This window comes from Hypanus sabinus, chromosome 19, assembly GCF_030144855.1.
Source record: "Hypanus sabinus isolate sHypSab1 chromosome 19, sHypSab1.hap1, whole genome shotgun sequence".
NCBI lineage: Eukaryota > Metazoa > Chordata > Chondrichthyes > Myliobatiformes > Dasyatidae > Hypanus > Hypanus sabinus.
The window spans coordinates 68,727,332-68,746,228 of record NC_082724.1 but is presented as its reverse complement, the minus strand read 5'-3'; the positions used below and the strand labels follow the sequence as shown (position 1 = coordinate 68,746,228).

General features: G+C 43.3%; 1 protein-coding gene across 1 annotated transcript in view; it reads left to right on the top strand.

Moving 5' to 3' along the window:
• The window catches only part of mon1a (MON1 secretory trafficking family member A), a 63,636-nt gene extending 53,906 nt beyond the window's left edge, over window positions 1-9,730 (top strand). Inside the window, exon 6 of the mRNA XM_059944607.1 lies at window positions 2,402-9,730. Within this exon, the coding sequence (XP_059800590.1) occupies window positions 2,402-2,542 (141 nt within the window). The 3' untranslated portion in view covers window positions 2,543-9,730. The remainder of the gene's footprint in view (window positions 1-2,401) is intronic.
• The last annotated feature ends 9,167 nt before the right edge of the window (window positions 9,731-18,897 follow it).

The window sequence follows — 18,897 nt, the reverse complement described above, 5'->3', positions numbered from 1 at the left end:
GTCTGATTAGGGACGGTCAGCATGGCTTTGTGAAGGGCAGATCGTGTCTAACAAGCCTGATAGAGTTCTTTGAGGAGGTTACCAGGCAAATAGATGAGGGTAGTGCAGTGGATTTTAGTAAGGCAGTTGATAAGGTTCCACATAGTAGGCTTATTCAGAAAGTCAGAAGGCATGGGATCCAGGGAAGTTTGGCCAGGTGGATTCAGAATTGGCTTGCCTGCAGAAGGCAGTGGGTCGTGGTGGAGGGAGTACATTCAGATTGGAGGGTGGTGACTAGTGGTATCCCACAAGGATCAGTTCTGGGACCTCTACTTTTTGTGATTTTTATTAGCGACCTGAATGTGGGGGTAGAAGGTTGGGTTGGCAAGTTTGCAGATGACACAAAGGTTGGTAGTGTTGTAGATATTGTAGAGGATTGTCGAAGATTGCAGAGAGACATTGATAGGATGCAGAAGTGGGCTGAGAAGTGGCAGATGGAGTTCAACCCAGAGAAGTGTGAGGTGGTACACTTTGGAAGGACAAATTCCAAGGCAAAGTACAGAGTAAATGGCAGGATACTTGGTGGTGTGGAGGAGCAGAGGGATTTGCAGGTACAAGTCCACAGATCCCTGAAGGTTGCCTCATAGGTAGATAGGGTAGTTAAGAAAGCTTATGAGGTGTTAGCTTTCATAAGTCGAGGGATAGAGTTTAAGAGTCGTGAGGTAATGATGCAGCTCTATAAAACTCTAGTTAGGCCACACTTGGAGTACTGTGTCCAGTTCTGGTTGCCTCACTATAGGAAGGATGTTAAAGCATTGGAAAGGGTACAGAGGAGATTTACCAGGATGCTGCCAGGTTTAGAGAGTATTCATTATGATCAGAAATTAAGGGAGCTAGGGCTTTACTCTTCAGAGATAAGGAGGATGAGAGGAGACATGATAGAGGTATACAAGATATTAAGAGGTATAGATAGAGTGGACAGCCAGTGACTCTTCCCCAGGGCACCACTGCTCAGTACAAGAGGAGATGGCTTTAAGGTAAGGGGAGGGAAGTTCAAGGGGGATATTAGAGGAAAATTTTACACTCAGAGAGTGGTTCGTGCGTGGAATGCACTGCCTGAGTCAGTGGTGGAGGCAGATACACTAGTGAAGTTTAAGAGACTACTAGACAGGTATATGGAGGAATTTAAGGTGGTGGGTTATATGGGAGGCAGATTTTAAGGGCTGGCACAACATCGTGGGCTGAAGGGCCTCTACTGTGTTGTACTATATATGTTCTATATTTCCAGATCTCTGGCATTACCAACACCATTTTTTTAGGATCTAGCGTCACCAGGACATATCGGAGACTTAACAGCATTTCCATCAACAGTACAGCAATTTTTGTTTCATTTCTTCCACAAACAGATTTAAGACTCTATGACCACAAGACATGCAAGCCGAATTAGGCCATTCGGCCCATCAAGTCTGCTTCGTCATTCCATCTGATTTATTGTTCTTCTCAACCCCATTCTCCTGCTTTCTCCCATAATCTTTGACGTCCTTACTAATGAAGAACCTGTCAACCTCTACTTTAAATATACTTAACAATTTGGCTTCCACAACTATCTGTGGCAAAGAATTCCACAGATTCACTACCCTCTGACTATAGTAATAGTTCTTCATCTCTTTTGATGTGGGTTCAATTTCAACATTTAAGAGAAATTTGGGTAAGTTATGGATGGGAGAGGTATGGGTGGCTATCGTCCAGGTGCAGGTCAATGAAACTAGGCAATGCAAAATTTCAGCATGGCCAAAAGGCCTGGTTCCGTATTGTAGTGCTCTATGACTCCATTGCGATCTGAGCTTGTTTTGTCAAAGAGTTAGGCAGAGGCTTTCCACTCCCTTCAAAATAAACTGCACGTCGATCTGGAAAGCTCAGTGTCACCTTTCAAATGTATGTGAAAAGATTTCAATTAAAGAGCTCAAAGTTGAGTTTATTTTGTCAGATGCACGAGTCCATGAATATAAAGATGCAACGAAAAACCTACTTGCAGCATAATCACAAACATAACATTTACAAGAAAAACATTAATTAAGTACCAAGTAAGCAATCTTTGCAAGAAAAAAGATTATTACAACAAAAGGAAAAAGTCCATTGTAATGCAAGGTGATCACAGTGTTGCTATACAGAGATAGAGATTAGGGTTGTGCAGATTGGTCTAAGAACCAATTAGTTAAAGGGAAGTAGCTATTCTGGAACCTAATGGTGTGGGACCTGAGGCTTCTGCACCTCCGGCTCAATGGAGAAGATGACGGGTCTCTATATGGTATGTTCAGAAACTCCAGGCATGTGGAACCTTGGCTCAATAGAACTAGAAATAAAATGGGCAAAAATTCTATTTGTTTATTTCCTCCCAACCTGTGTTTTACTCACTGTGCAGGTCACCAATGGATTTGAACTCTACATGTGTTTTACCCCAATGGGAACCAAAGCAGCGGCAGTAAATGCTATTACCAAACTGATGAAGTGGATCAGGAAGGAAGAAGACAAGCTTTTCATTCTGAACCCAATAACCTATTGACATAGCCCTTGACAGTCTCCTTCATTACCTCCAGAGAAGACAAAGATGGACTAACCACTGAGATTGTGTGGCAAGTAATTGAAGCTTGCAGATCATCAAGATGGTCATAACATCTAGGGTGAGAAACGTCATGCTGACCAGTTGTAGAAACACTATTTCCATTTTAAAAAACTTAGCACCAACATATTTGATTGCTCCTTTACATGTCACAAGTCTATGTCTTATGCAGTGTTGAATTCTGGAGGTATATATGTATTATAGGAGCAATAAATAAACTTATAGGATCCAATGCACTGAGTGAAAATTGTCACTGTTCAATTAAGTGAGGCATTCCTGAGAGTGCTCCTCACCAATCATGAAATATCTTGCAACGAAGGTTAATTATTATCGTGAATAGGAGTCCCCAATCGAGTCCCCAATTATTTTTTTAACAAAATGTACAAAATATTGTTTATGCATTAAGCATGACCTTTCTTGCCTCTCACTAGAAGGGTGTGGGTTCAACTCCTTTAGAGTCCTGAGCACACAGCTCAAGACTGATACACCAATTGAGCACCAAGGCAATGATCTGACCTCTCAGATGTTGAAGGTCCATGAGCGGAGTGTGAAAGTTGTGCCCAGTTTATCCCACATTCATTATGGCAGAACGCCAGAATCAGGATTCTAGGGAAAACGCATGTAGATGGAACTGAGTCCTTGGCCAGATTAGCCATCATCTTATTGAATGGTGCAACAGGCTAGTGGGCCACATGGCTGACCCATGCCCTTCTGTTATGACTAATGATCTGTTCAGATTGATGTTCATGTTGACTGCTATGTTTCCTACAGCCCTCGGTAGCATAGCAGCTAGCATGATGCTATTACAGCTCAGGGCATTGGAGTTCGGAGTTCAATTCTGGCATCCTCTGTAAGCAAGTCAGTACTTTCCTTCCCATCTGTGTGTGTATTTTCCTCTGGTGCTGCAGTTTCCTCCCATAGTCAAAATATCTACCAATTGGTAGGTTAATTGATTGTTGTAAATTGTCCAGTGATTAGGCTAGGGTTAAACCAGTGGGTTACTGGGCAGTACAGCTTAGTGAGCTAGAAGAGCCTATTCCACACTGTATCTCTAAATAAACAAAAAATAAATAAATTAGCAGTGACGACTTGTAATAGTATTTCAAAGCATTTTGTGGAGTCCATGGATTGTCACATATGCTGTTGAGAGTGCATCTTTCTTTCTTGGAGAAGAGGTGATGTAATCTGGCATGAATTTTGGAATCCTTTTGATCCACAATCTTCACAGGTTAACGGAGAGACGAAGTTCTGGTGTATGACATTGTTTCCAGGCTGTTGCCCACGTCTAAGTCAAATTTGCAAACAATAAAATGAGATGGCTGCTGGATTCTAACTGAGAAATCAGGAACTGGGGTAGGCCATTCAGACCTGTAAACCTGTGCTGTCCAAATGCTGGGGTTTGAACTTTAAGAGAAGGGTCTTCGTGTGAAGATTCATTTGATAGTCAAGTTGTGGGTTATGCTGACGGGTTATCCCTTGGGAATGGATAGATTTCAATTTTATAGACATCTGTAAGTCAAATTTGTGCTTAAGTGCACAAAACTTTTAGTATCATACTCCTCAGTACCACAATAAGTAACATCTAAAGCACATATGTCTGGTAAGGAAGAGCAGTTACCAACAGTGAAGAGTGAGAGAAAGAATTAATGCTGCTACAATCACATACGTGTATATCGGAGTTTTAAATTTAACAATTTTATGGGAGTTTATTCATATGTTAAGCATATGTAACCTGGGAACAGGAACCTGGGGTAGACAGTCCATCGATGTTCTGGTAGCTAATAAATAGATCACTGAAATGAATGGAGTGCCCCAGTTTGAATTAATCTGAACTGGGTTTGTGAATGTTTCAAGGCACCATGGTAGCGTAGTGGTTAGCGTGACGCTATTAGAGCTCAGGGTGTCAGAGTTCAGTCATAGCGTTTGTACATTCTCCCTATGAACCGCGTGGGTTTCCGGTCTGAGTGTTCCAGTTTCCTCGCATATTCAAAAGTTAGTAGGTTAATTGGTTATTGTAAATTGTCCTGTGATTAGGCTAGGGTTAAATCGGTGGGTAGCTGGGCTTGTTCCACACTGTATCTCTGAATGAATGAATAAATAAATATTCCCACCTTTAATCTGTACAATAAATTACTTGGGTAATGTGTCCTAAGCCCAACTGTTTTCCATTCCCATAACTCCATTAACATGGTAGTGTTCTGAGGCACTGACTGGAAGGTTGCCAAGGTTTGACTGGTGAGGAACAAGGGAAGCCTTGTCTGAAGAAGTCAATTTTAAGAAACACCTTAAAGTAAGTGAGGGAAGTGGGCAGGGTTAGGGAGGGGACTACAGAATTACTTTGCCTGCTGCCCATAGTAATGCTTTTAAAACAGTCCTTTGTAAAAGCAGATGTCTTACTAGAGGTGTAGTAGTAAGTTTGGAAGATATCTTGTCCAATGCTGTTTCTACTGAAGGCCAGCATTGCATTTAGTTTTGTATTACAGCTGCTGAAGATGGGCCAATGGCGACTCTTCTCCCCCTTTGCTTTTCCTGAGGTAATTCCTACAAGCTGTTTCCAATTGGTCCTCTCCACCCCATGGAAGCATGTTTAGTTTATTTAGGCACAATATAAAAGCTCGTCAAAGGTCGTGGGTGCAATGTAAGTTGAACTGGCTCCATGGCTATGGTTACAGGCATTGGGCTCCTGGACCAGCTGCAGTACTGACTGACTCTGTGTCTGGAGACTCACTTTTAGGGTCTCTGCAGTTCATGTTCTGTGTGTAACTTGTTTAGTTTTTTATTCTTTGCAATATTTGTTTTTTTTCACACTTTGGGTGTTTGACAAACCTTGCTTTGTGGTGATTTTTTTCTCGTTCTATTGTGTTTCTTTGTTTTGTGGCTGCCTGAAGAAAGTGAATCTTAAGATTGTATATAGTATATTTTGATAATGAATGTACTTTATTTGGAAGCAGGGAATGTGGACATTAAGGTAGCCTGATTAGAAACTACGGTTGATCTACATTTAGAATATGCACGGATAATGCATGTGAGAGATTAGGGGAGGAAAAAAAACACATAGAAAAGGAAAGAAAGAAAGTGTGTGCAAGGAGAGGGAGTGCTGAGGTCACAGCATCATGGGATTCAAGGCCACTTCCACACATTCTCCCCCTTAGGTCTATTTTTTTCCCCTTCAAGGATTTAATGCAGTTCCTTTTTGAATGCACTTCCATGATCTACCAGCTCAGTAGTGCATTGGAAACTCTAACCATTTGCATTGTAAAAAGTTATTCATCTGGCCACTATTCTCCCTGCAGTCTAACCATTAGGGATGAGGTGAGGAATTAATTTTCCTTTCCAGAAAGCATTTGAACAGCCATTGTCATAAAGCACAGAAAAATACCCTTCAACCCCTTACGCGTATGATGACTGCCATGTGTCTGTACTCATCCCATTAATGAGCACTTGGTTCATAGCCTTTTATGTCTTGATGTTTCAAATGTTAGTCCAGAACACGAGATTCTGCAGATCAGTAGCTCATAAAGCATCTATGGGAGCTAATAAACAGTTGATGTTTTGTGCTGAGACCCTTCATTGGGAAGGGGGAAGTCTCCAGAATAAGAAGGCTTGGTGGGTGGGGGTGGGGAGGAGATCAAGCTGGAAGGTGTTAACAGAAACCAGATAGGTGGGACATTTAAAGGATTGCAGAAGCAGGAATCTGATAGGAGAGGAGAGTAGACTGTGTGTGAAAGAGAAGGAGGCGATAAGCAAGGGAGGTGGAGGGGAAGAGGTATGAGGCCAGAGTGGATAATAGAAGACAAGAAACAGGAGGAAACCTGCAGATGCTGGAAATTCAAGCAACACACACAAAATGCTGGTGGAACGCAGCAGGCCAGGCAGCATCTATAGGGAGAAGTACAGTCGACGTTTCAGGCCGAGATCCTTCGTCAGGACTCTGAGTGTTTGTTGCTTAACAAATAATAAGGTTCATTTATGATACAAATTAAAAAGTAAACAGAATAACATTACTGATGTTTCATATGTGATGAGACCTGGGTGGTGGCGGGTAGAGAAAGAAGCTGTTTCCCATCCTTGTCCAAATGCTATAGTACCTCTTGCCTTATGATGAGGGTCAAAGAGATTGTTGGGAGCGAACATTGATAATACTAATGCAGCAAGTTGCTTTTGGGTATGTGGTGCGATAAACTGAATGGAAAGCAAGATGTCTTGTACACATAGCAAACAAAGGGCCAATGCTGGGGCACCCTGTTAACATCTGGAAGTAATTGGCAAGGCAGATTAATTGCCCATCTCCAAGTCATCTGTTCCAAGGAGGAACAGCTCAAGAAAGCTGTAGCAGAGCTGCTGGGCAGTGAAAGTCATCCTGAAGTTCTTCATTGTTTGCTGACGTGTAGAGATCTCTGTCCTTTTGTATTCATATCTGATCTCACCATGCAGCGTTTGAGAGGGGAAGGAGGTGATTGGAGTAGAAGATATGGAGGGTGTGATTAGTTGATTACGTATAGTAAGAAATTAAATATAAGATGTCTTGCTTTCAAATCTCTTACTATCTTTCCCTTCAGTTAGTCCTGACGAAGGGTCTCGGCCCAAAACATCGACAGTGCTTCTCCCTATAGATGCTGCCTAGCCTGCTGTGTTCCACCAGCATTTTGCATGTGTTGCTTAATCCAAACCTGCTATATTTGTGTCTAAATAATTTTGAGATTCTTTGCCCACCAATTGTGCTGCATTGGAAGTGGAAGCAAGTACATGTCCTCTTAAACCAAAGGCAAGCATTAATATAAAACTTGAATTTAAGGACCCTCTCAGTATTGGGGACGGCTGCTGAGGAGGGAGAAAGGTGGAGAAGTGTCAGATGGAGAGATGGTGTTCAAAAACCGACAACGTAACTGAAGAAAAGATTTTTTTCCTCCTGCAATTTTAAGCCGACAAGCATTGCTGGAAACTGGAGTTTCCAAACTTTGCAGTTGGGTTTAGTTCACAAGTGTAGCTTAATGAATTGCCAGTGTCAGACTTGGTATGTGAATCTGGTCTTTGGTTCATGGTTTGCTGGGCTGTGTCCTCTGTGATTACTCCACTGACACTGAGGTGAACAGAATGCTCTGTCAAACTACTGCCGGAGCACAGCAGCGGCATGTGGGTTTTCTCAAGGGAAATATAGGACAGTTCTCAAATAAAAATAGACACAGGAGACTGCAAATGCTGGAATCTGGAATCAACAAACAATCTACTGAAACAGCTCCACACACAAAATGCTGGTGGGAATCAGAAGGTTAGACAACATCTATGGAAATGAATAAACATAAATCAATGTTTCGGGCTGAGATCCTTCATCAGGACTGGAAAGGAAGGGATTAGAAGCCAGAATAAGAAGGTGGGAGGAGGGGAAGGAAGACAGGGTGAAGCCAGGTGGGTGGAAGAGGGAGGATGGGGTAAGAAGCTGGCAGGTGATAGGTGGAAAAGGCAAAGGGCTGGAGAAGAAGGGATAGGATAAGAGAGGAGAGTACACCATGGGAGAAAGGGGAGGAGAGGCACCAGAGGGAGGCGATAGGCAGGTGAGGAGAAGAGGCAAGTAGTCAAAGTGGGAAAATGAAGAAGAATGGGAAGGGAAAACATTACTGGAAGTTGGAGAAATCAATATTCATGCCAGCATTTTATGTTTGTTGCTCTATATTTCCAGCAGCAGCAGGATTTGCTGCTCCCCTGGAGGGACTCAACCGGTTGAGCAGCACCTGTGGAGGGAAAAGAACAGTCGATACTTCGGGGTGACGTCCTGTGTTGGTGCTTGTTCTCCAGATGCAGGACTTCAATCTGACACATCCACAGATGCTGCTCAACCTGTTGAGACCCTCACACAGTTCCAGTTGAAAACAGAATAACCTGACAATGGTCAGTCATCTGTTCATGTCCCCATCATTCGTAGCCGTAGGAAATTTGTACCACATTGAAGCCACAGTTTACCAAGGATGCACCAGTTCTGATAAATGAGAAATTTAAGGAGGAATCTGAGTTCTCCCTATCCTCACAGGGATTTAGTCTTCTACGCCATGGTAGTGTAGCAGTTAGTGTGACGCTTGGGCTATCAGAGTTCAATTCCAATGTCATCTGTAAGGAATCTGTAGGTTTTCCCTGTAACCATGTATGTTTTTCCAGGTTCTCTGGTTTCCTCCCACAGTCCAAAGACATGCTGGTCAGTCAGTTAATTGTTCATTCTAAATTGTCCTGTGATTGGGCTGGGGTAAATCAGGGAGGGGTTGCAGCTCAAAGGGTTGGAAGGGCCTGTCATATGCTATATCTCAAAATAAATTATAAATAAATAGTTGATGAATCTAGCGATTCTTCTGCTTCTTAACTGTATAATGAGTTTGTATAATTCGACTCAAGATAAAATACTGCTTAAGCTTTGGGATGATGGTGCCAGGGGTTGTTGTGCAAAATTATAAAAGAGCCTGCAGAGCAATTCCAAAAGCAAGAATCTTCCCAGCTAAATGCAACAAGTAGTAGATAGATAGATTTTACCTGAATTACATTTGATTGCCAGGGGATAATACAATCACCTCAGCAAAGTGCAGTGCGATGGAAGTCCTGGAGTAGAGGCTGAGTCCTGTCAGCTGGCTTCATGGCTTTCTACCTTGAGAAAAGTAGCTGACATTTAGAGTGGCAGTGTCCTGGCAGCTTCATTTAGGACTCAAAAACTTGAAGATTTAACACTGAAAGTAAAGATTTATTTTTTGTTGATAACTGACAAATTATTTAATCTTCCATTACAAATGTTTGAGGACCCAATTGATCCACAACTGACCCAGATAGGATATGTTTTTATGGAAGAAAATAGGATCAGAACTTAATTTGCTCATGGGCTATTAAAATACACATTGTTATTGTTATTGTATAATTTTCTGTGCCTCCTAATTAATGCAAAGGTATACAGTAATGAATGGAATCCCAATCTGAGTTTGCTGGAGTCAGAGTGTGATAATGCTCCCTCCAGTGGCAAATAAATTTAGGAGAAAACTTGTTCAAAATCACTAATGAAACAATATGAAAATAAATATAGTATTTTCTTTGAACTTTGATAATTATTGCTTTTCAGTGGAAAATGTAAAAACATTGTAATTTAAATAAAATATTGATACAAAATTTTTACTGTAAATTCTTTCACAAATCGGTAGCATAGTGGCACAACATTATTATGGCTCGGCATCTTCAGTAAGGAGTCTATGCTCTCCCCATGGAAATTGTGGGGTTTTCTTGGGTGCTCTGGTTTCCTCCCACAGTCCAAATGTGTACTGGTTAATAGGTTAATTGGTTATTGTAAATTGTCCTGTGATTAGGCTAGGTTTCATTGGGGGTGGCTGGGCAGTACAGCTTTAAAGGCCAGAAGAGCCTATTCTGCACTGTATCTCTAAATAAATAAAATTGGTAGCGTAGCAGTTAGTGCAACGCTATTACAGCTCGGAGCATTGGAGTTTGGAGTTCAAACCCATCCTCCTCTGTAAGGAGTCTGTAAATCCTTCCTGTGGCATAGGTGGGTTTTCTCTGGATGTACTGGTTTCCTCCCACTATCCAAAGCCATGTTGGTTGATAGGTTAACTGGTGATTGTAAATCTGTACCATGATAGGCTAGGATTTAATGGAGGGTTGCTGGGCGACATGGCTTGAAGTGCCAAAAAGACCTGTTCCATGCTATATCTCTAAGAAAAAATTAAATTTCAATTCAACTTCAACTGATGGTAGAGATCAAAGAGATTGTTAGATGGGAGGATAATTGATAATGCTCCGGCCTGTTACAATGCGAGTTGCTTTGGGCACTGTGCAGTTGTTTAGAAGTCGAGTTGACCCAAGTCCTTTATCATACAATAAGATGGAAATGGTAAGCACAAAATACTCTGTCGATGCTGGGGTCAAAGCAATACTCACAACACGCTGGAGGAACTCAGCAGGTTGGGCAGTATCCGTGGAAATGAACAGTCAACGTTTCTGTCCTGATGAAGGGTCTCGGCCCAAAACGTTGACTCTTCGTTTCCAGAGATGCTGCCCGACCTGCTGAGTTCCTCCAGCGTGTTAAGATGGAAATTGTGTATCCCAAAAGGGTCAGAGGCTGTTGTGGGTGAGGAATTTCCTGGTTTGGGATAAGTGTGTAGTTATTGATCTCAGTGGTAGTATTGGTATTGGTTTATTATTATCACATGTACTAAGAAACAGTTAAAAGCTTGTGTTGTAGGCTCTTCACACAGATCAAATCATTACACAGTGCTTGGAGGTAAAATAAGTTAAATAAAACAGAATAAAGTAACAGCTACAGAGAGTGAAATGCAGGTAAACAAGGTATAAAATCATTACGAGCTCAAAAGTCCTGCTTAGTGTAATAGGGGTGTGGTAAAGAGTGTGATGAACAGCAGGGTGGAAACTATCCCTGAGCCTGTTAGTGCGTGCTTTCAGGCTTTTGTGCCTTCTGCCCACTGGGAGAGGGGAGAAAAGAGAATGCCCAGGTCGGGTGGTATCTTTGATTATTCTCTCTGCTTTACTGAGGCAGTGAGAAGTGCACAAGTAAAGGTGTCGGCACATGTTGCAGCATTTACAGTGAGGTAAGGTTATTCTGGTCACAAACGAGGAAATCTGCCGATCCTGGAAATCCAAGCAACACACACACAAACACACAAAATTCTGGAGGAATTTTCAGCTGAAATGTCACCTGTACTCTTTTCCATAGATGCTGCATGGCCTGCTGAGCTCCTCCAGCATTTTGTGTGTGTTGTTAAGGTTATTCCTTCACTATCGTTCCAGGAATCCTGCATGAGCTCTGACCTCCAGCAAAGTGCAGGAAGGAAGATGTTGGAGCTGAAATTGCAGAGTCAGAGGCAGCAGGAGAGAAACATAAAAAAGGAGAAAGTGAAATCCAGTGAAAAACTTGGAAAGGGGTCCTTCAGCTCAACTCATCCATAAGGTATAGGAGCAGCATTAGTCCATTCAGCCCACTGAATGTGCTCCGCAATTCCATCATGGCCATTCCAGATCCCACTCAGCCCAAACACTTGCCATCTCACCATATCCTTCGATGTCCTGACTGATCAGGAAATTATCAATTTACACTTTAAATATACCCATGGACTTGACCTTCACTGTAATCTATGGTAGAGTATTCCACAGATTCGTTACTCTCTGGTTTAAAAAAACCCTCTATTTTAAAAGATCAACCCTCAGTTTTGAAGCTATGCCCTCTAGTGCTGGATTCTCCCACCATGGGAAACATCCTCTCCACATCCACCTTATCTAGTCCTTTCAACGTCCAGAAGGTCTCTATGAGATCCCCCACTTCTCCTAAATTCCAGTGAGTAGAGGCTCAAAGCTGTCAAATGCTCCTCATACGTTAACCTCTTCGTTCCCAGCATAATCCTCGTGAACCTCCTCCTCCGGACACTCTCCGATGAGAACTAAAAAAGTTATAAGAAGGGAAAAGATGAAATATGAGGGCAAACAAGCCAATAATATAAAGGAGGATACTATAAGTTCTTTTCAGTGATATAAAGAGTGAAAGAGAAGTGAGAGTTGATATTGGACCACTGGAAGATGATACTGGTGAGGTAGTAAGGTAGCACAAAGAAATGGCAGATGAACTTAATGGATACTTTGCATTAGTCTTCACTGTGGAAGAAACTAGTAGTGTGCCAGAGGTCTGTGAGTGTCAGTGAACAGGAGTGGGTGCTATTGTTACAAAGAAACAAGTGCTAGATAAACTCAAAGGTCTTAAGGTGGATAAGTTACCTGGAGCAGATGAACTACATCCCAGAGTCCTGAGAGAGGATGCTGAAGAGATAACAGATGCATTGATCATGATCTTTCTGGAATGACTTGATTCTGACATGCTCCTGGAGGACTGGAAGATTGCAAATGTCACTCCACTCTTTAAGAAGACAGAAAGCCAAAAGAAAGGAAACTATAGGCCTATAACTTCCTTTCTTTTCTCTTCCTACTGCTTTATACTACTGGCTAGTTTACCGTCATATTTGATCTTTATCCTGATAGTTTTTTTTAGTTTCCTTTTTTTGGATTGTAAAATTTTCCCAAATATCCAACTTCCCACTCATTTTTGCTACCTTATATGCCCTTTCCTTGCCAATTGAAAGCAACTTCTTCTGTGGGTCATTTCGATCCTGTTCCTTGTGAAGTATTCCCAAAAACAAGCTGCCTCTACTCTGCCAATGTTGTCCTCCAGTCTACCTGGGCAAGCTCCTCTCATGCCTCTGTAATTCCCTTTATTCCATTGTGATAGGGATACATCTCCCGCTCAAATTGCAGAATGAATTCAATCATATTATGATCACTGCCTCCTAAGGTTCCTTTACATTAAGCATCCTAATAAGATCTGGGTTATTATACAGCACCCAATCTAAGATGGTCCGTCCCCAAGTAGGCTCAAGTGTGATGATCTAAAAAGCCTTCTCATAGGCATTCAATAAATTCATTCTCTTATGATCCAACACCAACCCGATTTTCTGAGTCCCCATTACAATTGTGGCACTGCCCTTATTAAATACCTTTTCCATCTCCCCTTGCAATCTCAAACCCCACATTATGGCTATTATTTGGAGGCCTATATATGATACCCATATGTTTTTTTTTACTCTTGAAATTTTTTAACTCCACCCCAAAAGATCCAACTTTCTCTGGCCCTTCGTCACCTCTTTCAAAAGATGTAATTCCATCTCTTACCAACAGAGCCACACCACCACCTATGCCTTCCTGCCTGTCCTCTTGATAGAAAGTATATTCTTTAATGTGAAGCTCCCAATTATGGCCTTCTTTCAGCCACAACTTAATGATGCCCACAACATCATACCAACCAAACTAATTGCACCACGTTTGTCCACCTTATTCCGAATGCTACACACTTTCAAATACAGCACCTTCAGTCCTGTATTCTTCACCCTTTTGACTTTTCCTTCTGAGGTACAATTTAACACTTTGCTCAGTCTGCATTTGGACCCAGCCATTGGCTTGTCCTGTCTTACATTCATGTTACATCCATCATCTACTTGTAAACCTGTTGGCTCACCCTCAGCTCTATCATACTGGTTCCCATCCCACTGCCATATTAGTTTAAACCACTCCCAACAGCCCTAGTAAACCTGCCCACAAGAATGTTAGTCCCCCTTGGGTTCAAGTGCAAACCGTCCCTTTTGTTCAGCTCACATATGCCTCAGAAGAGGTCCCAATGATCCAGAAATCTGAATCCCTGCCAAGGTTTGATCTGAGCTAATTCATTTTCCTGTGTCGAGTTCACATCCTTCAAGCCCTTTCTTAGCCATAGGTGACATGGTAGCTTAGTCGTTAGTCTAATCACAGGACAATTTGCCCAGTAATTGATACTACAGAGTTCAATTCTGACGCCATCTGTAAGGGATATGTGTGTCCTCCCCATGGAATATGTGGGTGTCCTCTCGCAGTCACAAGATGCACCAATTAGTAGGTTAATTGTTGGGCAAATTGATTATAGATATGGCTATCTTCCATGGTGCATGCTCAACTCTTAGAAATGTCAAAGGAAAGCAAAATTGTGGAAATGAGATTCTGCAGACGCTGGAAATCTTGAGCAACGTGCACAATATGCTGGAGAAACTCAGCAGATCAGGCACCATCTATAAAGGGGAATAAGCAGTTGACATTTTCAACTGAGACCCTTTTTCAAGACTGTAAAGGAATGGGACCAGAGCCCAAATTAAAAATGTGGAAGTGACCAAAGAGATGAAGTGAGGGGGAAGGTGGGTGAAGTAAAAAGCTGTGAGGAATAGTGAAGCACTTTGAAGGAATCAGATGGGAGAGGAGAGTGGACCATGGGAGAAAGGAAGGGGAAGGGACACTGGAGGGAGATGATGGGCAGGAGAAGAGAGGGATCCCCCAATCTGTGTCACTTCACCAATGTAGAAGAGGTGCACCGGGACCATTGGATACAGTGGATGACCCCAAAAGAATCACAGGTGAAGTGTTACTTCACCTGGAAGGATTGATTAGAGTTGTAAATGGTGGCAAGGGAAGAAGTATAGAGGCAGATGTAACACTTCTGCTTGAAGGAGGGAGATTAATGGGGAGTCCCATAGAGCAATCACTGCAGAAAGACTTTATTGCGTTTCTTGTATTTACAATGAATGCCCAGAAGAAAATAAATCTCAGGGTTGTATAGAGGTAATTTGTATACTGTATTTGGTAATAAATTTACTTTGAACTGTATGACCACAATGTCTTGAGTGCCAATCAGGTGAAAAGTTGATAAGTCCTTTGTTTCCTACCATGAAAAGCTAATCTGCTAGGCCAAAAATTGAGATTAAACATAGGTGCATAGGGATAGTTTGATATTGAACTTATGAGTCACAAAATAACTATCACACCTTCAGATCATACAACAAGTTATTACAGATAAATTTGCATCTGGGATGACTCACACTTCCAATGCAGTGTAAATAGCACAGAAATTCAGCCATTGATCATAATCTTTTCCCATATATGTATAATCAAACTTTGAGAGATCATTATACACCTTACTTAGGTGAACTGTACCATGAAATTATACAGCGTAGTACAAAATTCATCAGGTAGACATTTATAAAGGTTAAGGTTGGGGGAGTAATTTAGTGAGGAGCATTGTGGCTGTATTTCAACAGAACCAGAGGAGGGGGATGGATGAGTGTAAGGAGGGATGGATGTTATTGTTACATGTACCAGAAGAATGCACTGAAAAATCACAAAACATCGCAAAATCATAACAGTGTAGAATAAAGTGTTATAGCTACAGAGAAAGTGCAGTGCAGGTAAACAATAAAGTGCAAAATCTTAATATGGTAGATCGTAAGGCCACCTTACTGTACCATTCAACAGTCTGATAACGATGGGATAGGAACTGCCCTTGAGTCTGGTGATATGTACTTTCAGGCTCTTGTGTCTTCTGCCCAGTGGGAGAGGGAAGAAGGGAGAAAGCCCAAAGTGAGTGGTACATCTGAAGAGGTTGCCTTGAGTTTGCACTCTCACCCCATAAAGAAGGATTAGCTTTAGCTGTCACATGTACATCAAAACGTTGAAACATACAGTAAAGTATGCCATTCGCATCAATGATAAATGCTGTTTCTCTCTCCATAGATATAGATGGACCTGCTAGGTATTTCCAACAGGTTTTGATCTTACTTTAGATTTCCAGCATCTTCAGCTTTTTATAGACCAGCATTGAGCACAGCTTCTACCTTACTGTCACACAACACACACAAAATGCCTGTGGAACACAGCAGGCCAGGCAGCATCTGTAAGGAGAAGCACTGTCGACGTTTTGAGCCGAGACCCTTCGTCAGGACTAACTGAAAGGAAAGGTAATAAGAGATTTGAAAGTAGTGGGGGGAGGGGGAAATGCGAAATGATAGGAAAAGACCGGAGGGGGTGGGGTGAAGCTAAGAGCTGGAAAGGTAATTGGCAAAAGTGATACAGAGCTGGAGAAGGGAAAGGATCATGGGATGGGAGGCGTCGGGAGAAAGAAAAGGGGGGGGGGGAAGCACCAGAGGGAGATGGAGAACAGGCAAGCAACTAAATATGTCAGGGATGGGGTAAGAAGGGGAGGAGGGGTATTAACGGAAGTTAGAGAAGTCAATGTTCATGCCATCAGGTTGAAGGAGGACAGCAGAGGAGGCTATGGAAAGACATATCGGAATGGGAATGGGATGTGGAATTAAAATGTGTGGCCACTGGGAGATTCTGCTTTTTCTGGTGGACAAGAGCATAGGTGTTCAGCGAAATGGTTTCCCAGTCTGCATCGGGTCTCACCAATATACAAAAGGCCACACAGGGAGCACCGGACGCAGTATACCACACCAGCCGACTCACAGGTGAAGTGTCGCCTCACCTCGAAGGACTGTCTGGGGCCCTGAATGGTGGTGAGGGAGGAAGTGTAAGGGCAGGTGTAGCACTTGTTCCGCTTACAAGGGCAAGTGCCAGGAGGGAGACTGGTGGGAAGGGATGGGGGGACGAGTGGACAAGGGAGTCGCGTAGGGAGCGATCCCTGCGAAAAGCAGAAAGGGGGGGGGGACGGAAAGACATGCTTGGTAGTGGGATCCCGTTGGAGGTGGCGGAAGTTACGGAGAATTATACGTTGGACCTGGAGGCTGGTGGGGTGATAGATGAGGACAAGGGGAACCCTATCCCGAGTGGCGTGATGGCGGATGGAGTGAGGGCAGATGTGTGGGAAATGGGAGAGATGCGTTTGAGAGCAGAGTTGATGGTGGAAGAAGGGAAGCCCCTTTGTTTAAAAAAGGAAGACATCTCCTTCGTCCTGGAATGAAAAGCCTCATCCTGAGAGCAGATGCGGTGGAGACGGAGGAATTGTGAGAAGGGGATAACATTTTTGCAAGAGACAGGGTGGGAAGAGGAATAGTCCAGGTAGCTGTGAGAGTCTGTAGGCTTATAGTAGATATCAGTCGATAAGCCGTCTCCAGAGATGGAGACAGAAAGATCAAGAAAGGGGAGGAAGGTGTCAGAAATGGACCAGGTAAATTTGAGGGCAGGGTGAAAGTTGGAGGCAGAGTTAATGAAGTCGTTAATGTAGCGAAGGAAAAGAGGGGGACGGATGCCTGTGTGGACTTGGAACATGACCTGTTCCACAAAGCCAACAAAAAGGCAGGCATAACTGGGACCCATGCGGGCGCCCATGGCTACACCCTTGGTTTGGAGGAAGTGGGAGGAGCCAAAGGAGAAATTATTGAGATTAAGAACTAATTCCGCTAGACGGAGGAGAGTGGTGGTAGAGGGGAATTAGTCAGGTCTGGAATCCAAAAAGAAGCGAAGAGCTTTGAGACCGTCTGGGTGGAGGATGGAGGTACATAGGGACTGGACGTCCATGGTGAAAATAAGATAGTGGGGGCCAGGGAACTTAAAATCATTGAAAAAATTCAAAGCATGAGAAGTGTCACGAACATAGGTGGGAAGAGATTGAACAAGGGGGGATAAGACAGTGTCAAGGTATGCAGAAATGAGTTCAGTGGGGCAGGAGCAAGCTGAGACAATGGGTCTATCTGGACAGGCAGGTTTGTGGATCTTGGGTAGGAGGTAGAAACGGGAAGTGCGGGGTGTGGGAACTGAGGTTGGTGGCAGTGGATGGGAGATTCCCAAAGCTAATAAGGTTGGTGATGGTATAGGAGACAGTGGCCTGGTGCTCCTTAGTGGGGTCATGATCAAGGGGTAAATAAGAGGAAGTATCAGAGTTTTGTTGCTGTGGCTCAGCCAGGTGGAGGTCAGTACGCCAGACAACAACAGCTCCCCCCTTATCAGCAGGTTTTATAGTGAGGTTGGGATTGGTGCGGAGACCAGAGCGTTAGGAAGGAGTGAGGTTGGAATTGGAACAGGGTGTAGTGAAATTGAGACGGTTGATGTCCCGTCGGCAATTAGCAATAAAGAGATCCAGAGCAGGCAGAAGACCAGAGTGGGGTGTCCATGAAGAGGAGGAGGGTTGAAGATGGGAGAAGGGTCATCGGTGGGGGTAGGAGAGTCCTTGTCAAAGAAGTAAGCTCGGAGACAGAGCCGGCGGTTGAAGAGTTCAGCGTCATGGCATACACGGAACTCGCTGAGGTGTGGGCGAAGGGAGACAAAGCTGAGGCCCTTACTGAGGACAGAGCGCTCTGCCTCAGAGAGTTGAAGGTCGGAGGGAATGGTAAAGACCCGGCATGGATGAGAGATGGGATCAGAGAGGGGAGGGAGGCTGGTGGTGTCAGTGGAGAGGGAAGGGTTGGGGTGAGAGGAAGGTGGAGCCTCTGAGGGCCCAGGAGCTGACGATAGGATCTGAGGGAGAGGGGATGGCAGAGTGGGAGACGGGAGTCACAATTGCAGCATGTGAAGACTCAGCTTGGACTTCAAGGCTGGAGTCGCAGTCGGTGATTGCATAATCGCTTTGAAGCTGTCCATGGTCGTTGGAACCCGGGTTGATGGTGCTGGAGTCCAGGTTTTCAATATTCTACCTTACTGTTATCAGATTATTGGACAGATGTTTTATGTGTTAAGATGGACTGTAGACCTCACAATCTACCATGAAGGAGGTACAGAAGCATCAGAACCAGGACTGCCAGACTAGGTACCGTCTTCTGTGAGTCTTAATGAATACCCTGCCACCACTGAGGTCTCATCACTAGGACAGCAAACTGTTTACCTGCACTGCACATGACATGCATTTTGAATGATAGTTTATTAACTTGTTTGTGGTGATATTTTGTTTTATATGCTGTGTGTGATATACGTTTTGTAGGTGCACCGTCGTGCAAAGGAATATTGTTTCA